Source organism: Leucoraja erinacea, chromosome 12 (assembly GCF_028641065.1).
Source record: "Leucoraja erinacea ecotype New England chromosome 12, Leri_hhj_1, whole genome shotgun sequence".
NCBI lineage: Eukaryota > Metazoa > Chordata > Chondrichthyes > Rajiformes > Rajidae > Leucoraja > Leucoraja erinaceus.
In genome coordinates, this window is record NC_073388.1 from 24,954,035 (window position 1) to 24,976,981 (window position 22,947).

Consider the following 22,947-nt stretch of genomic DNA (forward strand, 5'->3'; position numbering starts at 1 on the left):
CAGCACTGAGCCTTGCGGTACCCCACTAGTCACTGCCTGCCATTGTGAAAAGGACCCGTTTACTCCTACTCTTTGCTTCCTGTGTATGCTGAGAGAATGGAGCGGCTGGGTTTGTATACTCTGGAATTTAGGATGAGAGGGGATCTTATTGGAACATATAGGATTATTAATGGTTTGGATACGCTCGAGGCAGGAAACATTTTCCCGATGTTGGGGGAGTCCAGAACCAGGGGCCACAGTTTAAGAATATGGGGTAAGCCATTTAGAATGGAGATGAGGAAACACTTTTTCACACAGGGAGTTGTGAATCTGTGGAATTCTTTGCCTCAGAGAGCGGTGGCGGCCGGTTCTCTGGATACTTTCAAGAGAGAGCTAGATAGGGCTCTTGAAGATAGCGGAGTCAGGGGATATGGGGAGAAGGCAGGAACGGGGTACTGATTGTGGATGATCAGCCATGATCACATTGAATGGCGGTTCCGGCTCAAAGGGCTGAATGGCCTACTCCTGCACCTATTGTCTATTGTCTAATGTTCAGAAAAGATTTAGTCAAGATCTTCAACTATAGTGTCTATCCTTTGTTTCAAAAGTGTGCAACATTTACTGTGTTATTCTTATATATTTCAAATTCATTTAAAGTTGATATGATTGGAAATCTTCACAAGTGTTTCAATAGATGTAATTGAGTTTTTCATTATTAAAACATTCAGTTCAACTGACATTTTAAACACAATATTTGAATGACATATATTAAAACACCTTTTTTCAGTTGAATGCACTTACCTGTATGTCAACGATGAACCTGTATGAACAACGACAAAACATCAGAATGTTTTCGACACGGTATCAAGTTATGATTGCATTGTGCTTGTTTGGCAACAGTAGATGACGTCCTGTTCTCCTGCTCATTTGCTGCCAGATAAACCCATCCCATCCATACATTTTGGCACAGTCTTCCCTTTCATTCATTCATTTATGAAGCTTCTTGTTAATGATGTTGCTTTCTTAGCCGGATCCTTCTCTCACCATTGTTTCAATACCCACATGTCCCATGTGAACCCACATGGGACAGAATTTTCCCCTATCCCAACCAAAGTGGATGTTGCTATTCTATAACTTTTCCCAATCCATCATTTAGGCCAGCGCAGGGAATAATCTGGAATCAAGGGAACCTTTGCTGGGTTCCACTGGATAAGAAGCAGAGGGCTATGGGGATGGAGTTAGGGCAGCACCCTCCTCCTCCTACTCTGCTGGTCTGGTTTTGTTGATCAACAGTCCCCTAGGATGTTGGCCGGCCCATTCCCTGTTTTCTGGGACTGACGGCACAGGGAGCAAGCCACTCATTTCTCCCCAGTGTCAAACACATTGTGATTATCTTTTTTTGGTCAAGACAAAACATAATTTGAGTAAGTCACGACGAAACATGATGCTACGGCTAAATTTTGCTCCAGTTCTTTGGCACATCCAAGTCTCATGTCACTCAGCATTCTGGGTGAGCCAATTTAGGAGACTTGCTTGGACTGCAAGAAATGAAGTCCATTCACTGATGCAAGTGCTGGGGTACTCCACTGGGACTCCGTATTGTATCATGCAGTGTTTGTGAGCACTAGTTGTTGTCTTCAGTCCGTTACCCATTTAAGGATTGTGTTATGTGTCAGACTGCTCTCTGGTTGCGACAAGTTTATAAAAAGTTCCAGAATGGCTGTGAAGAGCCTTTGAATGAACGACACACACGTTTTTGAGTTTTTTCTGTCCAATGGGGAAAAAACATTTGTTCGGCACGGACTTTGTATACATGTACGTTTGTATACTCAACAATGGACTGGGTTGGAGTTTAAGAACCAAATGAACACAAACACTTTACACTGGCGATAACGACAGCACAGAATCTTAAGCATTAAAATAGATAAAGTTGTTGAGTAAGTCAAGTGTACTACATGGCTTCATTAGGAAGGGGAGGTTACAAAAGTCACAATTAATAGAAGCAAGTAGAAGTGTAGATTCAAACACGAAATGAGAAGTATTTAAATAGTTAAGCCCAGTAATTGTTGTAGGTAATACAAAATGGCAGGTCACACGCAAACTGCTTATTATTTGAAATCTCAGGTATGACAACATGGCACAAGAATTAATGAATGGGAAGAATGAAATCCTTTGTGGAAACAATATTATTGAAATAGAGGGAAAATCTGCTTCAAAATGAGGCTATACATTAAGACAGGATGATTTTGATTGCATAAATCAGGCAAATATTCGTGACATATTGACAAACTGTTCTGAAGGACATTTGATGTTTTATTATAATGCAATGCAACACATTGGCAGGGGCCATGTCCAGTCCTGAATTTATTCAGCGTCGTCCACTGCTTCCTTGGGAGATTGGTGCCAGGGACCGGTAGGATGGGGTCTGACACCAGATGTTTATTTGGGACATCCTTGGACTCCCATTCCTTTTTCCGAGCTGATTGGATGGTGAAATTAGCAGGTGGTGGGTTCTTCCAAATTGGTCGTCTAGATGGAAGTTGAGCAGTGGGTGGGTTGAAGATGTCCATGTGAATTGGCAGGTGAGGGGAGTTTTTGGTCTTTTGGAGCATCCTTTGAGTGAGGACTCATCGCTGGATGTGTGGAGGGGCTATGTTGGATTGGACAGGGAGCCAGGGGAGTGGTGTTGAGCGGATTGTTCCTGTGATGATCCTCATTGTTGAGTTCAGTTGAGTGTCCACATGGTGTGTGTGGGATGACCTGGACCAAACAGGGGCACAATATTCGGCTGAAGAAAATGCAAGGGAGTGTGCTGAAATGCGCAGTGTGGGGGCTGCTGCCCCCCCACTTTGAGCCAGCAAGCTTACTGAGGAGATTGTTTCTGGACTTCACCTTAGCTGCTGTTAAAACCCAGTGTTGATGAAAGCTTTGACTTCTACATTTATCAATCAAAAACTCAAAAATCTTTTCCAACGAATTTCAGTGCAAGAGTGCTTTGTGAGCAAGACCATACAGTGAAGGATAGGGAGATTTGGAATGGAACAAATGGATGAATCAAAATTATTACATATAAATCATGTAAGATACAATCCATGCTACTTTATTTCCTTCATGGGTTTGAAATTAATGTCAGTCATTCTGTTTTGCAAAGGAGAATGAGTTACCCATTCACTCATTATTTAAATTGGAATCAATATTTATTGTATGGGCTGTTGAAATCCTCATCATCATTACATACAAGGTGATTCATCTTCTTATGGGTGATAGGACTCAGCATGCTACTTTTCACTGATTTTTTTTTTAATGGCATGGCATCAAGTGGTCTGTTTTTAAGAAATGATACACGGAAGAGGGATATTTTTGCTTCATGCTTTGGTAGAAGATATTGCCGTTGTTCGAAATGCGTTATATTTCAGGGGCATTCGGTGTTCACTTTTGAAGCTGAATAATTTAATTTTTCCTTGCTCTATCAACTCAATTATGTTGTTTTTAATAGACAAATGAAGAAGGAAAATATTATTCGCATCACATTGGGAATTGCATGACATCATTTCGCAAAGCGTAATGTTTGCATCTTTCTTTTACTCTTTGCTGTTCTCTACTCTTCAGCGGAAATAAGCAAAAATGTACAGTACTTGCTGAGATCCCCAAATTAGAAAATAAAAATTGTTAATGTTTCATATCAGAAGCAACTGGTCATCTTAAAAAAAACAAAAAAAAAAACAGTTTGGCAATTTAGAGTACAGTCTTACCCGTAAGATTTTGGTATCAAAATTCTTAACTTTCATATATTTGAAAGTGTCGTCTCATTTCCTCCTTTTGACCTCCCTTATCTCATGCTTTAATTTGAACTATTACAATTGTTACTAAGTTTGAATATCATTTTTATTTTTTTGTTTATCCATGCATTGACCAAAATCGGATGAAAGGAAAATGTCAACATTGAGATTTGCGTCTCGGCATTTGTTTTTGCATTCCTGTCTCTCCTTAATCCTCCTGAAGCTGAAGTAAGTATTGTCCATTAATTGTCCAAGCTGATTGGGCCTTTTCAAAGTGGTATCCAGTTTGTCAACATTGAAAGGCAATTTTGCCTGATGTCTACATATTCCCTTAATTCTAAGATGGGTATTTGATAATTGTGCATTCAGTTGAGAAATAAACCTTGATGGTAAAAGTGATCCCATGGCTAATTGAATAGGTTAGCGACAGTCTTAAATAAAAGTAGGTAACTTTGTTCTTGCTTCTGCAGTACAACCTGCAGGTGCACATTGAACTGCTGACAGCAACTTCCAGATTTTAATATTCAAACCTGCCTACTCCTGTCACTTCTTGTGGCTTTGCAGAACAAGAAGAGTAAAGGACCAGCAATTTTGCAACCATTGCTCCCATAAATACTGGACATTGGGTATTTCTGCAAATTGTCTTTTGGATCAAGGAATGCTTGTATATTTAGCTTTTGTCGATGAAGTAGCTGATTGAAGCCTCATCAAAAATCGCTTATAGCTTGGCGGTCTTCATTTGCTTCCTGCCTTCTAATCAGCCCAATGTGTTGAATTCTTAAATGGCTGCTGCAGAATGCTCATTTTATATGCATGCATTGGGAAAGTCAGAGCTCTCACTCTCTGCGCCTGCCTGCCAATCTGAATCTCTGTGTGGCAGCGCTTATGTCTTGCTTGATGTCCATCAAGAGATTTTACTAAGTTTGAGTTCTTCGATACCATGTCAGAACACCGGGATGAGCTAACTGTGTACTTAAACAAACTGCTTGAGAAGAAGGAAACAAAAACTGCTCTGCTGTCATCTGGAAAGAAAACGAGTCTGCATCGATTCCGTGCCGCTGCACATGCTACACGGGACGTCGTGTCTCTGGCACAAAAAGCAAAGGAACTTGGCATCCAAAGTTAGTTTGAAATCGTTGATTGTTTTTTTTAATTTTTTTTTCTGTGGCTTTACAAGCAGTTTGGTAAGGAAAGCAAAGTTCTTGTACAGACTAAGCTAGATGTTCTCATGATGGGCTGTGTAGTATTTGCTTCAGGAAGTATGGAGGTGGAGGAATCCTGTTTCTTAACTGAGATGATTGCACAACTTTTCATTTCTAATTAAATACGTTAATCTTTCTTTGCTTTCATATTTCAGAAAATGGTTTGAAATTTTAATAGAATACATTTTTACAATAGAATTTTATGTGGCAATTGTGCTAATTGTGATTGGCATTATGCATAGTGTTTCAGGGAATTACATTGCAGTCTTCTGTATGTCATGTGCTTACATACAAAAAGTACATACAATGATGTCAATTATGCATACATGTTGCTTAACATTATTGTCACGGCACTGCTGCGAGATTAGGAGTTTGATGGCAAAGGGTGGAAGCTTCAGGCAACTGGTGGGATTGGTCAATCAGAAAGGTAATTTGGTGTGATGATATTGATGAAACATGTTTTAAGATAAACAGGCAGTTGTAGATTGTGGGAGGTGCTGCTCAGGCCATCAGTGAAGAACCATGGGAATGAGATTCGTTGTTGGGAATGAACACTAAGAAAATCACGGAAAGACCTATATAAAAGTTGATAGATGCTTGGACTACCCGTAATTATAACAGGGAAGGTTTGCTTCTGTAGTCATTGCATCCGATAACCAGATTCTTTTCTGCACTGAAGAGGAAGTCATAATTCTACTTTTTGCTTCATTCCCTGATTTCTTCCAAATCATATTCCCAACACCTTCAAGTAACTGGGCATGAAAATTAAGGGGGCAAAAGGTTGGTCTGATTCTTGCTGCAGAATACAGTGCTGTTTTTGCTCCAATTAACATGGCCCAATCGACAGTTGAAACTAATGGATGCTTATTGATCAAAGCAAAAGATAAGGATGTTATTCACTTATTGTAAAGTAAATTTTATTTATATAGCACTTTTAAATCAACTGGCGTTGAAACCAAAGTGCTTTACATGAAAGAAATAATTAAGTTACCGTACATCAATCGAAAAATTAAAAGAAAGAAAAATGACACAACACATTATAGAATTCAACATGTACGTCCCCCCACACCAGAATCAAAATTTTCCACTGTGGGGAAAGACATCAAAAAGTTAAGTCCTCTTCCTCTGTGAACCAACCGGGGTTGGGGCCTATTTGTGGCCTCCGCAGCCAGTCTGATATTTTCAGGCCCTCTTGCTGGAAATCTGGAACTCCGGCGTTGGGTGAACACTTCTCAGTGGCTTGGAATGTCTGGAGCGGCCGCTTCCTCCCCGGAGACCTCGGCTCCCGAAGTCCTCAGGCCGCGCTGGCTGGAGCCCCAACTGACGATCTCGGATCCCAGGCTCCGCGGTGTTTTAAATCCAGCGCCGCCCGCCTGCGGCTGGACGCCTGCAGCCACAGCTCCGCGGATGTTGGGAGCCTTTGACCTGAACATATCTATTGTAGCGTTGCTACAAAACCTACCATCAGCGGCACTACCGATCTGCCACTGCCTGTGTGTGCGATTCCGGAGGCTTTGAGGGGGGGGGGGGAGATTAAAATGCAAGCTTATATTGGTTGTTGGAGAGGGATTTCCTCGGGCTGCTAGTAGATGAAGAGTTCAAGCTTCCCTTCCAGGGCTTAAAAAAAAATTGCTGGACAATTTAATCGCGGCATTGTAGTTAAACGCGACTTCTAACGCCTTCAAAGCCTTCAACACCTTCAACATCACGGACAAAACAAAAGGTATGTTGTTTATTTAACATATTATCTTGCTTTTTGGTGTGGCTTCATTTTAATCTTATGATGCAAAAAATGTTATTTAGGCCCACATACGAATCAGCCATGTCTTGCCTGCCGATATGGGCTTAAAATGTATGGCAACGGCAACATTCCAATCGATCACATTCCAGAAACATCCACTCTTAAGATAATCAAATTCATAATTTTTTTGCATAATCATGTCATAAGAACATCTAAATCATCTATATTTTGTGTTATTCTCTATACATGATCAATATTTTCATACTATATATCCACAGTACAGTTTTAGTCAGATGTATTGTGCAAAAAATAATGATTTTGATTATCCTCTCAAGAGTGGATGTTTCTGGATTAATTTATGGGAATTAAACATTAAATTCCTTCCATTTGCCATATAAATCCATGCCAAAGTGAGATTTAAAAATCATGTTATTTTGTGAATTCTTATGGGAATGGGATCAGTTTGTTGTTTGTTATTTGGATACTGAGGCTATTTAAAAAACTTAGCCTTTTCTTAAGAAATGGATAGATGTTTAGATCTAATAATTGAATGGATGAATTAGATAAATTTAATTTATTTGATGAAAGTGATGAATATGAATTTTTTGTTGGGTATTTACTATTTGTTTTAGTGTCATTTCTACCTTTTTTTCTTAATCTGCAAATAATAACTTGTTTCTGTTAATACTGTTCAGTTGGTTTTTTTCTTTACATTTGAAACGGATGTCTCCGAGGAAGAAATACAAAATTGTCAATCCAAATGCCCAGCAAAAGAGACTGATTTACACAGCATTCGCAGAGATTATCCGAATTTAGACTACTCCAAATGTGATGATCTGCAGGACATTCTTAATGGGAAAGTAGTGGGCAGAAAGGCATGTCATGCGTGGTTTGAAGAGCAAAATGCTGTAGTTTACAATGCCAAAATTGAAAAGTTGAGGAAAAATAAGGTGTACAGAGTTGCTTATTGGTTACAATCTGAGGAGTATAATGATGCTACTGATTATGATATGCCAATGTACCAGCTAGCAACTGATCTTCTCCATAAAGACTTGGTCTTTTTGCAATTTGTAATTTCTTTACCTGTCTGTTACGGACTTACAGCATATAATACAATAATATTAAAGTCCTGATTTTGAGAATATCACATTTTTGAATTTTCAAGGCAGCCTGGGTGTTTATGACTATTTCCATCACAACGGTAATTTTTATAATTAGGTAACTAATTATATGCTTTAATTTAAGGTCATCCAAGTAAGATGTTTCATAGTTGTTTCAGAATGCTTCAATCTATAATGACTGTTTCAGAATGCTTCAATCTATAATAAATTTCATTCAATTCTCTTAATTTTTAAGAAAGCTATGGGCTTTTGACTGTCCTCGATCACAACTTTTGTGTTAAGTCAATGGAAAAGCAATAGGGAACAAGATGCTAATTTTCAAGTATGAAAATTGCCATAACTTTTTTAATACTGTAGATATGAAAGTGAATTAGGTATCAAAGTTATTTTTTTTGCTTTGGCTGATGGGGTAAATTACAGGCTTGATTTTTTTAAATCTCAAAATGTTGTAACATTTCTATCTATTGTGCTGAGATCACTACCACTTTAATGCTTGCAACCTTCCTCGTGGACTTAGCAAAGTTCTGGATTCAACACGACCGGGGATAGAATTGCCCATGTACAGGACAGGATGGCCAACAGTTGTTTAGTTAGCTTGGACTCAGAGAAGATCTTCAACAGAATATTGCATAAATATAAAACACGTGAAAGTCATTGATACAATCTAATCAATGTGAGGAAAACACTAAACATCCCCAACAAATCTACGGTTGAAAGAAATCTACAGGAAGAAAGCCAGCCGTTTGTTGTTCAGAGAAGGCAGAGAAGCACCTCTTTAATTTCAGTGATGGTAAAGTTGCTTTCTTGCAAACGAACGCCTAACATTACCCAGATTCCCCATGGAACCACTACAATGATCATTGCCAATAGTTGCTTATGTGAAGTAAGTTACACTGCTGCAAAAATAGCCTTGATCTTGATGAGGCATTTCTAAGGTCACAGCTATTACATCATGCTTTATGTGTTAATGGGTGCAAACAGTAAACCTAATCATCTCAACAGTCAATTACATTGTAGCAGCATACCCTTGAGATTCAGCCTGTAACATGTTCAGAGAGGGTTCCTAAATTAAATCAATCTCAATCAGTCTGTAAGTAATATTTGCACTTTGATTTTCTTTGATTCTTGGGAGAAGAGAAGAAAAGACTAGTAATAACTTTTTTCATACTCTGTTTGAAAAATATGAGAAAGTGCCATTCTAACAGATTAATTTCAATTATGGTGCTCAAATTTGATCATAATTTCTTGTTTTCGTGTTAAAAATAAGAAGAGCCACCTCCCAAAGGATTCTTGATGCCCATAGTATTACAGAAGATTAGATGAGCAACTTGAAATAAATCTTTCAGCATATGCATCTGTAAAATATATAGCCATTCTAACACTTATTTGTATACGCCGATTCTTATTTTTATAAGCTACGTCTTTAACCATTTGATTATTGAATTCTTGTGAGTTAGACAATAAATAATAGGTGCAGGAGTAGGCCATTCGGCCCTAGGAGCCAGCACCACCATTCAATGTGATCATGGCTGATCATCCCCAATCAGTACCCTGCTCCTGCCTTCTCCCCATATCTTTAAGAGCCCTATCTAGTCCTTTCTTTGAAGTATCCAGAGAAACGGCCTCCGTCGCCCTCTGAGGCAGATAATTCCACAGACTCACAACTGTGAGAAAATGTGTTTGCACGTCTCCGTTCTAAATGGCTTGCCCCTTATTCTTAAAATGTGGCCCCTGGTTCTGGACTCCCCCAACGTCGGGAACATGTTTCCGGCCTCTAGCGTATCCAAACCCATAACAATCTTATATGTTTCAATAAGATCCCCTCTCATCATTCTAAACTCCAGAGTGTACAAGCCCAGCCGCTCCATTCTCTCAGCATATGACAGTCCCGCCATCCCGGGAATTAACCTTTGTAAATCTACGCTGCACTCCCTCAATAGCAAGAATGTCCTTCCTCAAATTAGGGGATCAAAACTGCACACAATACTCCAGGTGGACACGATATCCAACACACTTGCTGAAGAAGGGTCTCGACCCGAAACGTCACCCATTCCTTCTCTCCAGAGATGTTGCCTGTCCCGCTGCAACGCCAGCATTTTGTGTCTACCTTCGAGTTAAACCAGCATCTGCAGTTCTTTCCTACACACTTGCTGATGTTTCTGCTGGATATCAAGATATTCAAGAGGACCAGTTGGACAATTTATAAATAGTGGCAACCCCTTGTTATGACAGTTTTGTTAACATAAATTTGCCCTTGCAGAATTCGCACATCACAACACGATAAAAATACGGAATTTATGGGGGGGATAAAAAATAAGATATTTTTTCTACTTTTATTTCTTGACACATGCAGATGACGCAAGTTTACATTGTGAACAATCATGATGTGTAAGGCATTCCACCTACTCCCATCACCACTTGCTTTAAGTAATAATGAGAGGAGTGGAATGAATTAGTTATTTCAAAAAGCTGGCACAGATACATTGGTCAAATTGATTTATGCAGAGCACTAAAATAGAAAATGCTAGATATACTTAACAGGAAAGACTGCATCTGTGGAGAGAGGAACTGAATTAACGTTTCAGATCAAAGTTCCTGCATCTGAACTGTGATGATCAATTTGCAGATAGAATAGAACATTAGGACTGAAACAATATGGAATTGGGGTGCATGTTAGAATTAAAATCTAAAGCAACATTACTTGATACTTCTTAATTGAAACAATATTTGATCTAAATAGCATATGATATTTGAAATGTATTTTTTCTTTCCTTTTATATTATAGATGTCTCTTTATATCTACGCAATAGCTTGTTAACTGAATCAGGTTACAAACTTAATATTGCCACACCATCCTCAACCCCAGATGCTCCAGAGGTAATAATTACTTGAATTTAATTTATATTTTGTCAATTGTTCTGCAGGAGATTGGAGAAAAGCAGTTGGATGTTTTCATATCTGTCTACTTGTAAAATAAGTGAACTAGCACATAATATACAGAGAAAGATGGCTGCACACACACTCGTGTTGGAATCAAAAACAGGAATGATTTATTTCCAAGTCAAAGGTCACTGACTCATTTACTGAGCATGTGCGAGAATGAGCACATAGAAACATAGAAAATAGGTGCAGGAGTAGGCCATTCGGCACTTTGAGCCTGCACCGCCATTCAATATGATCATGGCTGATCATCCAACTCAGTATCCTGTACCTGCCTTCTCTCCATACCCCCTGATCCCTTTAGCCACAAGGGCCACATTTAACTCTCTTAAATATAACCAATGAACTGGCCTCAACTACTTTCTGTGGCAGAGAATTCCACAGATTCACCACTCTCTGTGAATTTTTTTTTTCTCATCTCGGTCCTAAAAGACTTCCCCCTTATCCTTAAACTGTGACCCCTTGTTCTGGACATCCCCCAACATCGGGAACAATCTTTTTGCATCTAGCCTGTCCAACCCCTTAAGAGTTTCTATAAGATCCCCCACAATCTTCTAAATTCTAGCGAGTACAAGCCGAGTCTATCCAGTCTTTCTTCGTATGAAAGTCCTGCCATCCCAGGAATCAGTCTGGTGAACCTTCTCTGTACTCCCTCTATGGCAAGAATGTCTTTCCTCAGATTGGGAGACCAAAACTGTATGCAATACTCCAGGTGTGGTCTCACCAAGGCCCTGTACAACTGCAGTAGAACCTCCCTGCTCCTATACTCAAATCCTTTTGCTATGAATGCTAACATACCATTCGCTTTCTTCACTGCCTGCTGCACCTGCATGCCCACTTTCAATGACTGGTGTACCATGACACCCAGGTCTCGTTGCATCTCCCCTTTTCCTAATGGGCCACCATTCAGATAATAGTCTACTTTCTTGTTCTTGCCACCAAAGTGGATAACCTCATATTTATCCACATTATACTGCATTTGCCATGCATTTGCCCACTCACCCAACCTATCCAAGTCACCTTGCAGCCTCCTAGCATCCTCCTCACAGCTAACACTGCCCCCAAGCTTCGTGTCATCCGCAAACTTGGAGATGTTGTATTCAATTCCCTCATCCAAATCATTAATATATATTGTAAATAGCTGGTGTCCCAGCACTGAGCCTTGCGGTACCCTACTAGTCACTGCCTGCTATTGTGAAAAGGACCCGTTTACTCCTACTCTTTGCTTCCTGTCTGCCAGCCAGTTCTCTATCCACATCAATACTGAACCCCCAATACCGTGTGCTTTAGGTTTGCATACTAATCTCTTATGTGGGACCTTGTCGAAAGCCTTCTGAAAGTCCAGATATAACACATACACTGGTTCTCCCTTATCCACTCTACTAGTTACATCCTCGAAAAATTCTATAAGATTCGTCAGACATGATTTACCTTTCATAGATCCATGCTGACTTTGTCCAATGATTTCACCACTTTCCAAATGTGCTGCTATCCCATCTTTAATAACTGACTGTAGCATTTTCCCCACTACCGACGTTAGACTAACTGGTCTGTAATTCCCCGTTTTCTCTCTCCCTCCCTTTTTAAAAAGTGGGGTTACATTAGCTACCCTCCAATCCTCAGGAACTACTCCAAAATCTAAAGAATTTTGAAAAATTATCACTAATGCATCCTTAAGCACTCTGGGGTGCAGCCTATCTGGCCCTGGGGATTTATCAGCCTTTAATCCATTCAATTTACCTAATACCACTTCCCAACTAACCTGGATTTCACTCAGTTCCTCCATCTCATTTGATCCCTGGTCCCCTGCTATTTCCGGCAGATTATTTATGTCTTCCTTAGTGAAGACGGAACCAACGTAGTTATTCAATTGGTCTGCCATGTCCTCGTCCCCATGATCAATTCACCTGTTTCTGACTGCAAGAGACCTACATTTGTTTTAACTAATCTTTTTCTCCTCACATATCTATAAAAGCTTTTGCAGTCAGTTTTTATGTTCCCTGCCAGTTTTCTTTCATAATCTGTTTTCCCTTTCCTAATTAAGCCCTTTGTCCTCCTCTGCTGGAATCTAAATTTCTCCCAGTCCTCTGGTAGGCTGCTTTTTCTGGCTAATTTGTATGCTTCATCTTTTGTTTTGATACTATCCCAGATTTCCCTTGTTATCCACGGATTCACTACCTTCCCTGATTTATTCTTTTGCCAAACTGGGATGAACAATTGGTGTAGACACTGCTGCTAAAATGACACTGTTAAATGCGCAAAGTTCAAAAAAACAAATGAACTACAGATAAACTGAAAAAATATAGATTATCTGGTGTTTTATGCGTGGGAGCTTGTTTCGTGTATTACTGTGTTTAAGCAATAAATAAAATGTGCTCGGGTGGAGTGACAGGAGATAGAATTGTTTGTTGTCATGCACACTTGTCATCGGCCCGCCAGGAAATTTGTGTTTCTCCCATGTTTTAAAAGCTATTTCTGCCCATGATTTGAATGGCTTTGGAAATGAATGCCTATGGAAGTTTGCTTATATAAAAGTTGTGCTGATTAGGAATTTGTTTTTTTTTTGATATTCTTTAAAGTCTCTACTGGCTTATTAATTGCATCTTCCAAACCTGTTTAAAGGTGCTTAAAACACTGAAAGAGTTTACTTTTTTAATTTATTGAAGTTTTGCCTTTCAATGTAGAGCTTTTGTTTAAAAACATGTTTTTGCTTTTAAATGTGTGGATCACATTAAATCATTAACTGTTCTGTAAGATTTAGAACAGACAATTCCAGCTGAGTCTGGATGCACAATGCCCAGCATTTCCACATTTTATAGATGTGTAGTGCTGATGCTTCCTATGACCTAGAAGGCTCTATTGGCATGGTTTCACCTGTTCCTCCAACTAACTGATTGTGGACTTTGGAATGGGTAGGATGGGGACCCACAGTCCCGTTTATATATGGTGGAAAGGGTCAAGAACTTCAGATTACTGGGCGTGCATATTTCCGAATATCACTCCTGGTCCCAGAACACTGATGCAATTATAAAGAAAGTACATCAGCGCCTCTACTTCCTGAGACGATTACGGAGAGTTGGTATGTCAAGGAGGACTCTCTCAAACTTCTACAGGTGCACAGTAGAGAGTATGCTGGCCGGTTACATCGTGGCTTGGTTTGGTAACTTGAGCGCCCTGGAGCGGAAAAGGCTGCAAAAAGTTGTAAACACTGCCCAGTCCATCATCGGCTCTGACCTCCCTTCCATCGAGAGGATCTATCGCAGTCGCTGCCTCAAAAAGGCTGCCAACATCATCAAGGACCCACACCATCCTGGCCACACACTCATCTCTCCGCTGCCATCAGGTAGAAGGTACAGGAGCCTGAAGGTACAGGAGCCTGCAACAGGAACAGGAACAGCCTCTTTCCCCCACATCCTTCAAACTATTAAACACAACTTCAAACAAACTCTGAACTGTAACAGCCGATTGCACTTTATTTGTTTATCTATATGTGTATATATATATATTCTATGCTATACGGACACACTGATCTGTTCTGTATTTATGCCTACAATATTCTGGTGTGGTGCAGCAAGCAATAATTTCATTGTCCTATCTGGGACACTTGACAATAAACTCTCTTGACTCTTGAGCATTGGCAAAGGTAAATTTATACTTTCATCTATCGCCACCATGTGGTCAGTGGCAAAGCAGACAGCAAAATACATCCCATTGAGCTCTGTGGATCGTTACTTTAGAAGAACAGGTAGCATTGAGGTAATAGAACATAGAGCATAGAACCTGCAACACAGTAACTGACCCTACAGCCCATGTTGATTGTGCCATCCATAATGTCAGTCTAAAATATTCCCATCTGCCTAAACATGGCCCATATCCCTTAATTTCCTGCTTGTTTGTGTGTCAAACTACCTCCTAAATGTTGATTCTACCACTTTGGTTTGAAAATTTAAATTGACAGTAAAATGGCAGAACAAAATGCCTCTGACACTATTTTATTTCACCAAAGTTATTTTAATAAAACCACAAAGCTCCGAATGCCATATAGAAAATTTGTTATAGATTGATATCTTAGTTATGATTTGCTCAATGCCTAATTGAACATTTCCTTCAGGATTCAACAGAATTTCTTGGCCTCTCTGTCACAACTTTGCTCCTTCTTAGAATTCTCCCATTGCATTCGCTTGAATGGACCCTGTATCTTGTACCTCAGTCTCACAATGAATTGAATTGAATTGAATCTTTATTGTCATTCAAACAATAGTTTGAACTAAATTGTGTACCTCCTTTTTGCTTACTTTGAATTGTATGTGACCAGCAAGTTATTTGCATGAATCTTCCAGAATTCCGTTTTAGACATAACATTGCATTTGGCTCCAGTGTCTATTTTTATTTCAACTGCATTACCATTTACGATCACTGTGGCCATGGGTTCGTTGTTCCGTATATTTTGGCCCTCAATGCAATGTGTTTGTAGCGCGATGCCGTTGACCATGGGCATATCATCCGTGCTGCTATCATATGGATCAGACAAAGGCTCTGACTGTAGCAGATGTTCAGGTTGTTTTGGCTTCTCTTTGCTGAGACAGCGTGGTCGGGATCTATAGCATTTCCAGAAATTATTGCATCTTTTGCAGCCGTGGCAAATTTGGCCAAAAGAGGGACATTTCTCCCTCTTTGCCACATGAGTACCTCCACAATTAGTGCATTTGGTAATAAATCGTATCACAGGCTTATCAAACTGTGCTCTCATCGCTATCTCAGGCTTCCATTGTCTTTGAAACGCAGCCTGGACTATCAATTCCCAAGGTCCAATGCTGTGCCTCGGTCAGTGTTCTGGCCTTATGAATATTTAACATAATTCTCGCAAATGGAGACAGCCTTTTCTAAAGCTAAGCCAGGGTTACGGACATGTTTTCTTCTTATGGGTCTGTCCCACTTAGGCAACTGCAGGAGACTATGCAGTCGCCATCTGGTTGCCGGGGAGTCGCCTTCATGGAATTCTAGTCGCATTCTAGGAATTAGTCGCGGCCTCATTATGGTTGCCGTGAATTTTTCAACATGATGAGAAATTAGTGGCGACTAGAATGAAGCCGCTATGGAGAGTAGCGAGAATTCTCGAGCTGTAGGTGGGTCGCCAGGAGGTCCTAGTGGGTTGCCCGGAAGTCGAAGCAACCCCCTGCTGCGTTTTTAATAGCACAGATAAAATATTCAATCATCATTCTGGTTCCGTGAGTTGAGCTTCACACGTTCGATAATAAGATTGGCCTGGGGGTCGCATAGCCGTCAAAACTTTCTTTTGAGACATTCAAGGTCATCCGCCGATTCAGCAGAGGTCACGACCGGAGGTACACCATCGACAGGTGGGTGGAGTTACTGCCCCCGCACATACAAACTGTTGTGCTCGTTCGTAAGCTTCTTGTCCTGCGAGATTGAGGAGCATGTTAGCATGAGCTCTAGGTGGTTTGCCATAGTAAGAGGCTGCAGTGAAGACCTCATACTGTTGTTCAAGATGCGCCAACGCTCTCCGGTTTTGCTACGGGCCTTTTCGAAGACGAGCGGGCCCGGTTTTCGAAATGCTTTGGCCAAAGCTTAACTTAGACTGTGAAAACCATGGTGTGAAAAAGGTTCCGTCATAGATCAAACTGAAGTTTGACAACATGCATACCACTGAAGCAGTGATAACCATGTGTCGGCAATAGGAAAAACTTAATTTCAAAGTACTTTATTACAGATCCCATCCCTACATACAGTCCAGAAGACTGTTCCTGTGCCTCGTCGCCTTTACATGTCTGTTTTGAACCTCCATCCCCTCCAAGTTCGGTTGCATCATAGATCAAAGCCTGAAGTTTAACTATAATTGCATACCACTAGATGGCATAGTGGAAACCCGGCATGGATCAAGGATTGTGTCGGCAATAGGAAAACCAGGTATGGATCAAATCAGCAATAGTGATTGATCTACAACTTCTCCCAAATCCCATCCCTATGACACATTAGTGCCTGTCCATGAATACTGTTCCTGTGCCTCGTCGCCTTTACAGAATTGTCTTCCTTTGTTTTGTCAGGATCTGCTTCCTCCCCTCCAAGTTCGGTTGCATCAGGCCTAGTCTCATTCTAAAGCCCGTGTTCATTATGCATTTTTAGCTGGGAGCACACTGACCTACGGCATCACTTCCTGGTTCGGGAGCTGCAAGGCGTACGAACGGCACCAACTAGACAGGATAGTGAAGACCGCCAGCAGGATTATTGTACTCCCCTCAGGAAGGAAAATGTATCCAAGCCATCTCCATCATCAAGGACCCTTTTTTTTCTCCATCCTCCCATCTGGGAAGAGGTGGAGCATTAGCTCAAAACCCAGGATGCTCCTCAGTTCTTCCCACTTCTGTTAAATACTTTGCCCCCTGCAATATCGCGCACAAACCCCCACACTGGCAGAGCATTGTGTGCTGCTACATTTGAACGGCTGGAATGTTGCATGTGGAAGTTCATGATACATGTATTTTTTTTATTTCTATTTATTTTTCATGCACACTGAATGGACACTGGTTGAGCAACGTTTTTTTGTTTCCTCTGGGTATGCGAATACTCAGGAAATGACAATAAAGATATACAATACAATACAATACAATACAATACAATACAATGGAGGGAGCATTCTGCTGTTACATTTGAGGCGGGTTGTATGTGGAAGGAAGTGTGTGTTTTCTGCAAGACTGCGGCACAAAATAGAATAGATTTACACTGGTGCCCGGTGCGAAGCATGTTACTCTGGTGAGGCAAGTGTGAACTAAATTTCTTCACGATTTCCTCACTGGTAAAGCAGGATCCCACCTGCTTCTAGCTATTTCAAGTGGCTATTAAAACGAGGTCAATACGTTTTTGAGTCCCATTTTGGCCGTATTCAAATAGCTCATTGAAAGGGTCTGATGGGCCATTTCTACAAATGAACAGGAATTTGTGGGTCGTAAGCTCTGCAGCTCTGGAAAGCTGTGTAGATATCACATCTGTCCTTTTATGTGTTGGTCCAATTTTTGGACAGTTTAAAAGAAAATGTGGGCCACTATTTTCATGTGGATAATGACAAGAGTATGATGTTGCATCCTCGAAGTGCTCTGAGAAATGTAGCTAAAAAAAAAGAATGCTTTGTAAACACTAAGACTGGATTTCTTGCTTTCAGCCAGAGTTATTCATACACCTGCTGTAGCACAGTGTCCCTTTGAGTAGTATTTCCCTCAGCCCGTCTCAGGAAGGCTCATCAACAGCTTTCACTGTACTGAAATGCAGACTAGTAACATTGTCTTGTTTGAAAAACTCTGGTGCGTGATTTGAACTGACAGAATGTTGGCTGATAATAAATTGTCTCAGAATCAAAATAAAACCTAATATGGATATCATGGATTCAGGAATGAATTGGTGTAGTCTTGCCTGCTATAGCAATAGTTAGAGTAATGGAAAATACTTTTTTTACTTCTATAAACTCATAAAAAGATCTTATGTTAAAAAGAACAATTCAAAATTTGCACAGATGCAGAGTCATTTTTAGGCAAGCCTTGTCAGTCTGATAAATCACTGGGGTCAATTATTAGAGTCGGAGTTGTACAGCACAGACACGGGCCCTTCAGTCCACCACATCCATGCCAACCTTTTTGTCTACATACACGAATCGCATTTGCACGCATTTAGTCTTGTCTATTTAAGTATTGTGTACTATTTTAGAATAAGATTATGGCTAAATATTTAAACTAATCCTTTACAATCTTTAAAACTTACTGTTATCTGACAGTAATACATTTGGGATGCAAGAGGAACTTGTCAGGCCTGCCAAATTTTACAGGTCATTTATCCTAAGACACTTCAGAATGCAAAAATCATCTTTGGGGAAAATTGACATAATCTGATGAGAAGCCTCTTGTATAACTCAATGAGGTGGGTTGATAAAGGTTTGTGGCAGCGACAATGTTTTTTGCTATATATTACTGGAATCTCCTGATCATATGTGGAGTATTAAATTTCATAAACATTGCATTCAACTCTGGAGTCCCAATTACACTTTATTGATACTTCAGATGGTGTGAAGAATATAACAAATAGGGAGGAAGAGACAAAATGGTGAGACCAAAAGGAGTGATGGTCTCTCTTCCCCAATTAGGAATTATTTAGGGTTTTTATTCTAAGCATAAATTGTAAATTTACAACCAAAAATGCTAGTATGTGATTTTTTTTAACACCATTTCTGGTTGTTACATCAGTATCATACAGTGTGCAACCATTATTAGTTGTGCTTGATTCATTTGAGTGTCTATAACAGTTAACTAATCTGAAATATTTAGTCTGGTCTTGTTCTCATCCTGCATTAGCTTTCAGCAATGAACATAAAAGACTTGCCGACAGATAAGTCTGGTGAAGTAGACTGCAAGGCCTTGATGGAATTGTTGAAGAAGTGTTCAAGCTTGCAAGAACAGGTTGAAATAATCCACTTAATCTATGTCACAAAGTAAGACTATTGTTTAAAAATATAATTTAATTTTTTATTAAAAATAATGATTAATATGTGGTTTGATTCTCTTCTCTGTTTCTCTTTCACTACCCATCTGTTCTAATGTACAGGGGTATAGATTGGAATATAGAGCATGATGAATATCCTGAAATGACCGTCTATGATGTCTTAATGGAATTGTACACAAAAGCTGGCAATGAACAAAACTGGGGACTAATCCGTTATATTTCTGGTATGCTCCATAAAAAGGTGGAAGAACTTGATGAGGTAATGAAGATCTAATACTGCCGTATTAAACTGCACCGTGCCCAATATATGTAGTGCCAAATGTATTACAGGGTAACTACTTAATTGCCATAAATCTTTTGAAAGATTATGTGCTCCTTTAACTGCATTATTATGTTGGTTCTTTTAATTTTTTTATTGAAAAATGTTGCATCTCAAGATGATGAACTTTATAATAAATGGTTTTATGAGAATTAGTGAAGTTTCTTCTTCATGGTGGAGCATTGTTCCTTTATGTCTATGTACATGTTCTAATTTCAGCTGCATGCAATTTTGCCCTATTTTTCTTTCATCAAATGAAAGTAACAAGTGCTTTGAAAAACAGTTGTTCTTATAGTAATAGCCCTTTTTAGTTTAAATACCTACACTTTATATGTCGGCCTGGGCAATATGCGGTTATTTAAGTATAAAAAACATCACACCTGAACATTGACATTATCTATGTATGAACCTCAACAAATCGCAGGATAATCCGGATTGCTGACGTCAAGTTTGAAGCATAATCTTTGTTTCCCATAAGACAACTAATCAGTTTTAGAAGGATTCTAATCCGAATTGTCACCTATCCATGTTCTCCAGAGTTGCTGCCTGAGTCTTTACTTGATTAACTTTACTTTATTAAGTCTTTATTAAGATACTGTAGCATGGTTGTTGGTAATTTAAGGCACCTGTTCTAACAATCGCTATATTTTTAAGTAAACAATTTTTTAATGCTGTATTCTAATGATATTTGTCATAGGCGTGTACAACTCTTTTGTCAAATCAGAAGCACCTAACTGTTGGCCTTCCTCCCGAACCACGAGAGAGAACAATTACAGCGTGAGTACTTCATTCAATACTGGATGTGTCATGAGTTGAGATAATGTTTAATGTTGACTTATGCTTTTGCTTTCTCATTAGACCCTTGCCTTATGACGAACTTACTAAACTGATTGAAGAAGCTAGTGATAACGATCACAGTTTGTTCATCCTCACACAGGTTGGTTCATGCACCATAAAATCCATCCTATATTAAATATTGTTATTATATACTTACAGCTTTAACAATCTTTTTTTTTCATTGTCATTGGATTACTTCAGCTAATGTGGAACAGAGCATACATCCAATGGAAACAAATTGTAGAAACTAAAAATGAGAAATAAAATCTGAGAATGCTGGAGGTACTTAGCATCTGTTGAGAGAGAAACAGGGTTTTTGCTTCAGGTTGATGACCTTTTACCAAAGTTTGCAGTAAAAAATGTTTTTAGTTATAGAGAAGGGTGGCGCGAACAAAGGGAATGTCCACAAAAGGATACAAGCCGACAGATACTAACTGGCATAGGTGGCCATGGTGCTGACTGAGAGAGGATGGTGAGGGCATGTTAACTTCAGCTAAATAGTGATACAAGAAACTGCAGATGCTGGAAAAACAAAGTGCTGGAGGTACTCAGCAGGTCATGCTGCATCTTTGGAGGTCTGAAGAATGGTCATGAGCTCATGACCTAAAACATTGTTTATCCATTCTCTCCATAGATGCTGCCTAATTCACTGAACTCCAGCACTTATTTTTTTGCTTAACTTTAGTTAATCTGTCTGGAGGAGATGTAAAGAGAAGATGAATCATAACAGGGATGGAGAGAGAACAAAATGTAGAATTAGCATTTTTCTATTTCTTCATTGTTTTCATCTCACACTTCCTTCTCTATTACTTACTTCTCACACGTATCTCCTCCTGTAATGTGGACGCCCTTCAAGACATCACTGTTAACCTCTTAGTTCTCTAGTTATCATGTATTTCGCCATGATAAATACACACGAGAATTATTTGTTTAACACCTCGCCGATCTCTTATGGTTCCACGCATAGATGACTTTGTTTACCTTTAAGGGGACCTATTCTCTCCCAAGTTTCTCCTTTACCCTAATTCTGCCAAAGCTAACTCGTGTCACCTTTTGCACTCCTGATTTCCCAAAGTATAGTCCTACACTCCTTATACAACCCAAGAGGGACAGTTGATCCCTACTGCTTATTCCTGACATTTGTCTCTATTTGAATTCTTGCAACGAGCTACAATATCACTTATCATCAAGACTTCCCCACTTCTCCCAGCCTTGCCTTTCACTCTAACAGGAACATGCTGGCCCTAAATGGTCACTATGTCACATTGGAGAGCCTTCCTTTTCCCAGAAATCCCATTACCTGTTAACAATTTGGCATTGCCCAAATTTAGTACTTCAAATTTTGGACCAGTCGTATCCTTTTCCCTAATTATTTTAAAACTAATAGAATTATTGTCACTGGTCCTAAAGTGTTCTCCCACCAACACTTCATTCACCTGTCTTGTCGTGTTTCCCAAAAGAAGGTTGAGTTTTGCCACTTCTCCAGTATGACCATCTTGATTGAGAATATTTTCCTGAATACACGTAATAAATTCCACCCAATCCAAGCTGTTGGGTCCATGGTAGTCCCAGGCAATATGATTTAAAAAAAAAGGCACAGTGATGGAGTAAGTCAGCAGGTCAGGAGACTCTTAGGGGACATTGATAGGTGACATTTTTGGTTTAGACCCTTCAGAAGAAGTCTGAAGAAGGATCCCTACCCAAAACATCACCTATCAGTCTGAAAAAGGGCCATGACCCGAAACGGCAACTATCTAGGTTCTTCTGAGATGCTGCCTGACCCACTGATTTACTCCAGCACTTTTGTAAACCAGCATTTGCTGTTCCTTGTGTTCCAGTCGATATGATAGTGGAAACAGTTATTTTCAGAGGACTATTGGATAAATACTTGACAGATTAACTAAATATGTAGGACCAAGGAGAAATTATATAAATGTGGAATCAATTTTGAAAATCGGTTTCAAAAAAATGATCCAGGTTTTGTAGTCCTTTTACTGTGCAGTGAGATTTTCTGAATTCAGAATTTGTTCTGCATGTTCAGTCAACTACATTATTTTACATCCATGATTTTTTTTTTGATAGGAAGTCATGGTTTATCTAGCAATGTATGCAAGGACGGAACCAAATTTGTTTGCTGAAATGTTCCGACTGCGTATTGGATTAATTATTCAAGTCATGGCAACTGAAATGGCCAATTGTCTCAAATATTCAGGTAAAGTTTCTCTGAAGCATCTGTGTCTGAAAATATATACATAGTCAAATTCTGTTGCTTTGTTTGTAACCAAAACGCGAGAAAAAGTTATTGTGTTGCTAGGATAGGGCAAATTGTTTTTAGATGTTACAATCCAGCTGAGGCGTATTATTTCATTGTTCAAAACATTTACCAGGAGATTAAAGTCGTAGGATGATTATACATATGTTATGGAGCGAGTGATCTTCAAAATAGCTTCACATTTTTGCTTCTGGTGTTTTTAAGTGATACCCAGTTCCAAATACTTTCTTACAATGTTTCCATGATTGTATA

The 22,947-nt window shown here is 39.5% G+C and overlaps 1 protein-coding gene across 5 annotated transcripts in view; it reads left to right on the forward strand.

Annotated features, from left to right (window-relative positions):
• The window catches only part of phka1a (phosphorylase kinase, alpha 1a (muscle)), a 129,648-nt gene that overhangs the window by 71,240 nt on the left and 35,461 nt on the right, over positions 1 to 22,947 (forward strand). For 3 of the 5 annotated variants that reach the window (XM_055643867.1, XM_055643863.1, XM_055643864.1), the window contains exons 19-25: positions 4,706 to 4,879; positions 10,608 to 10,699; positions 19,120 to 19,256; positions 19,370 to 19,526; positions 20,284 to 20,363; positions 20,445 to 20,523; positions 22,506 to 22,635. In XM_055643867.1, the coding sequence (XP_055499842.1) occupies positions 4,706 to 4,879; positions 10,608 to 10,699; positions 19,120 to 19,256; positions 19,370 to 19,526; positions 20,284 to 20,363; positions 20,445 to 20,523; positions 22,506 to 22,635 (849 nt within the window). The remainder of the gene's footprint in view (positions 1 to 4,705; positions 4,880 to 10,607; positions 10,700 to 19,119; positions 19,257 to 19,369; positions 19,527 to 20,283; positions 20,364 to 20,444; positions 20,524 to 22,505; positions 22,636 to 22,947) is intronic. The other 2 variants (XM_055643866.1, XM_055643865.1) reach the window with 1 other exon arrangement.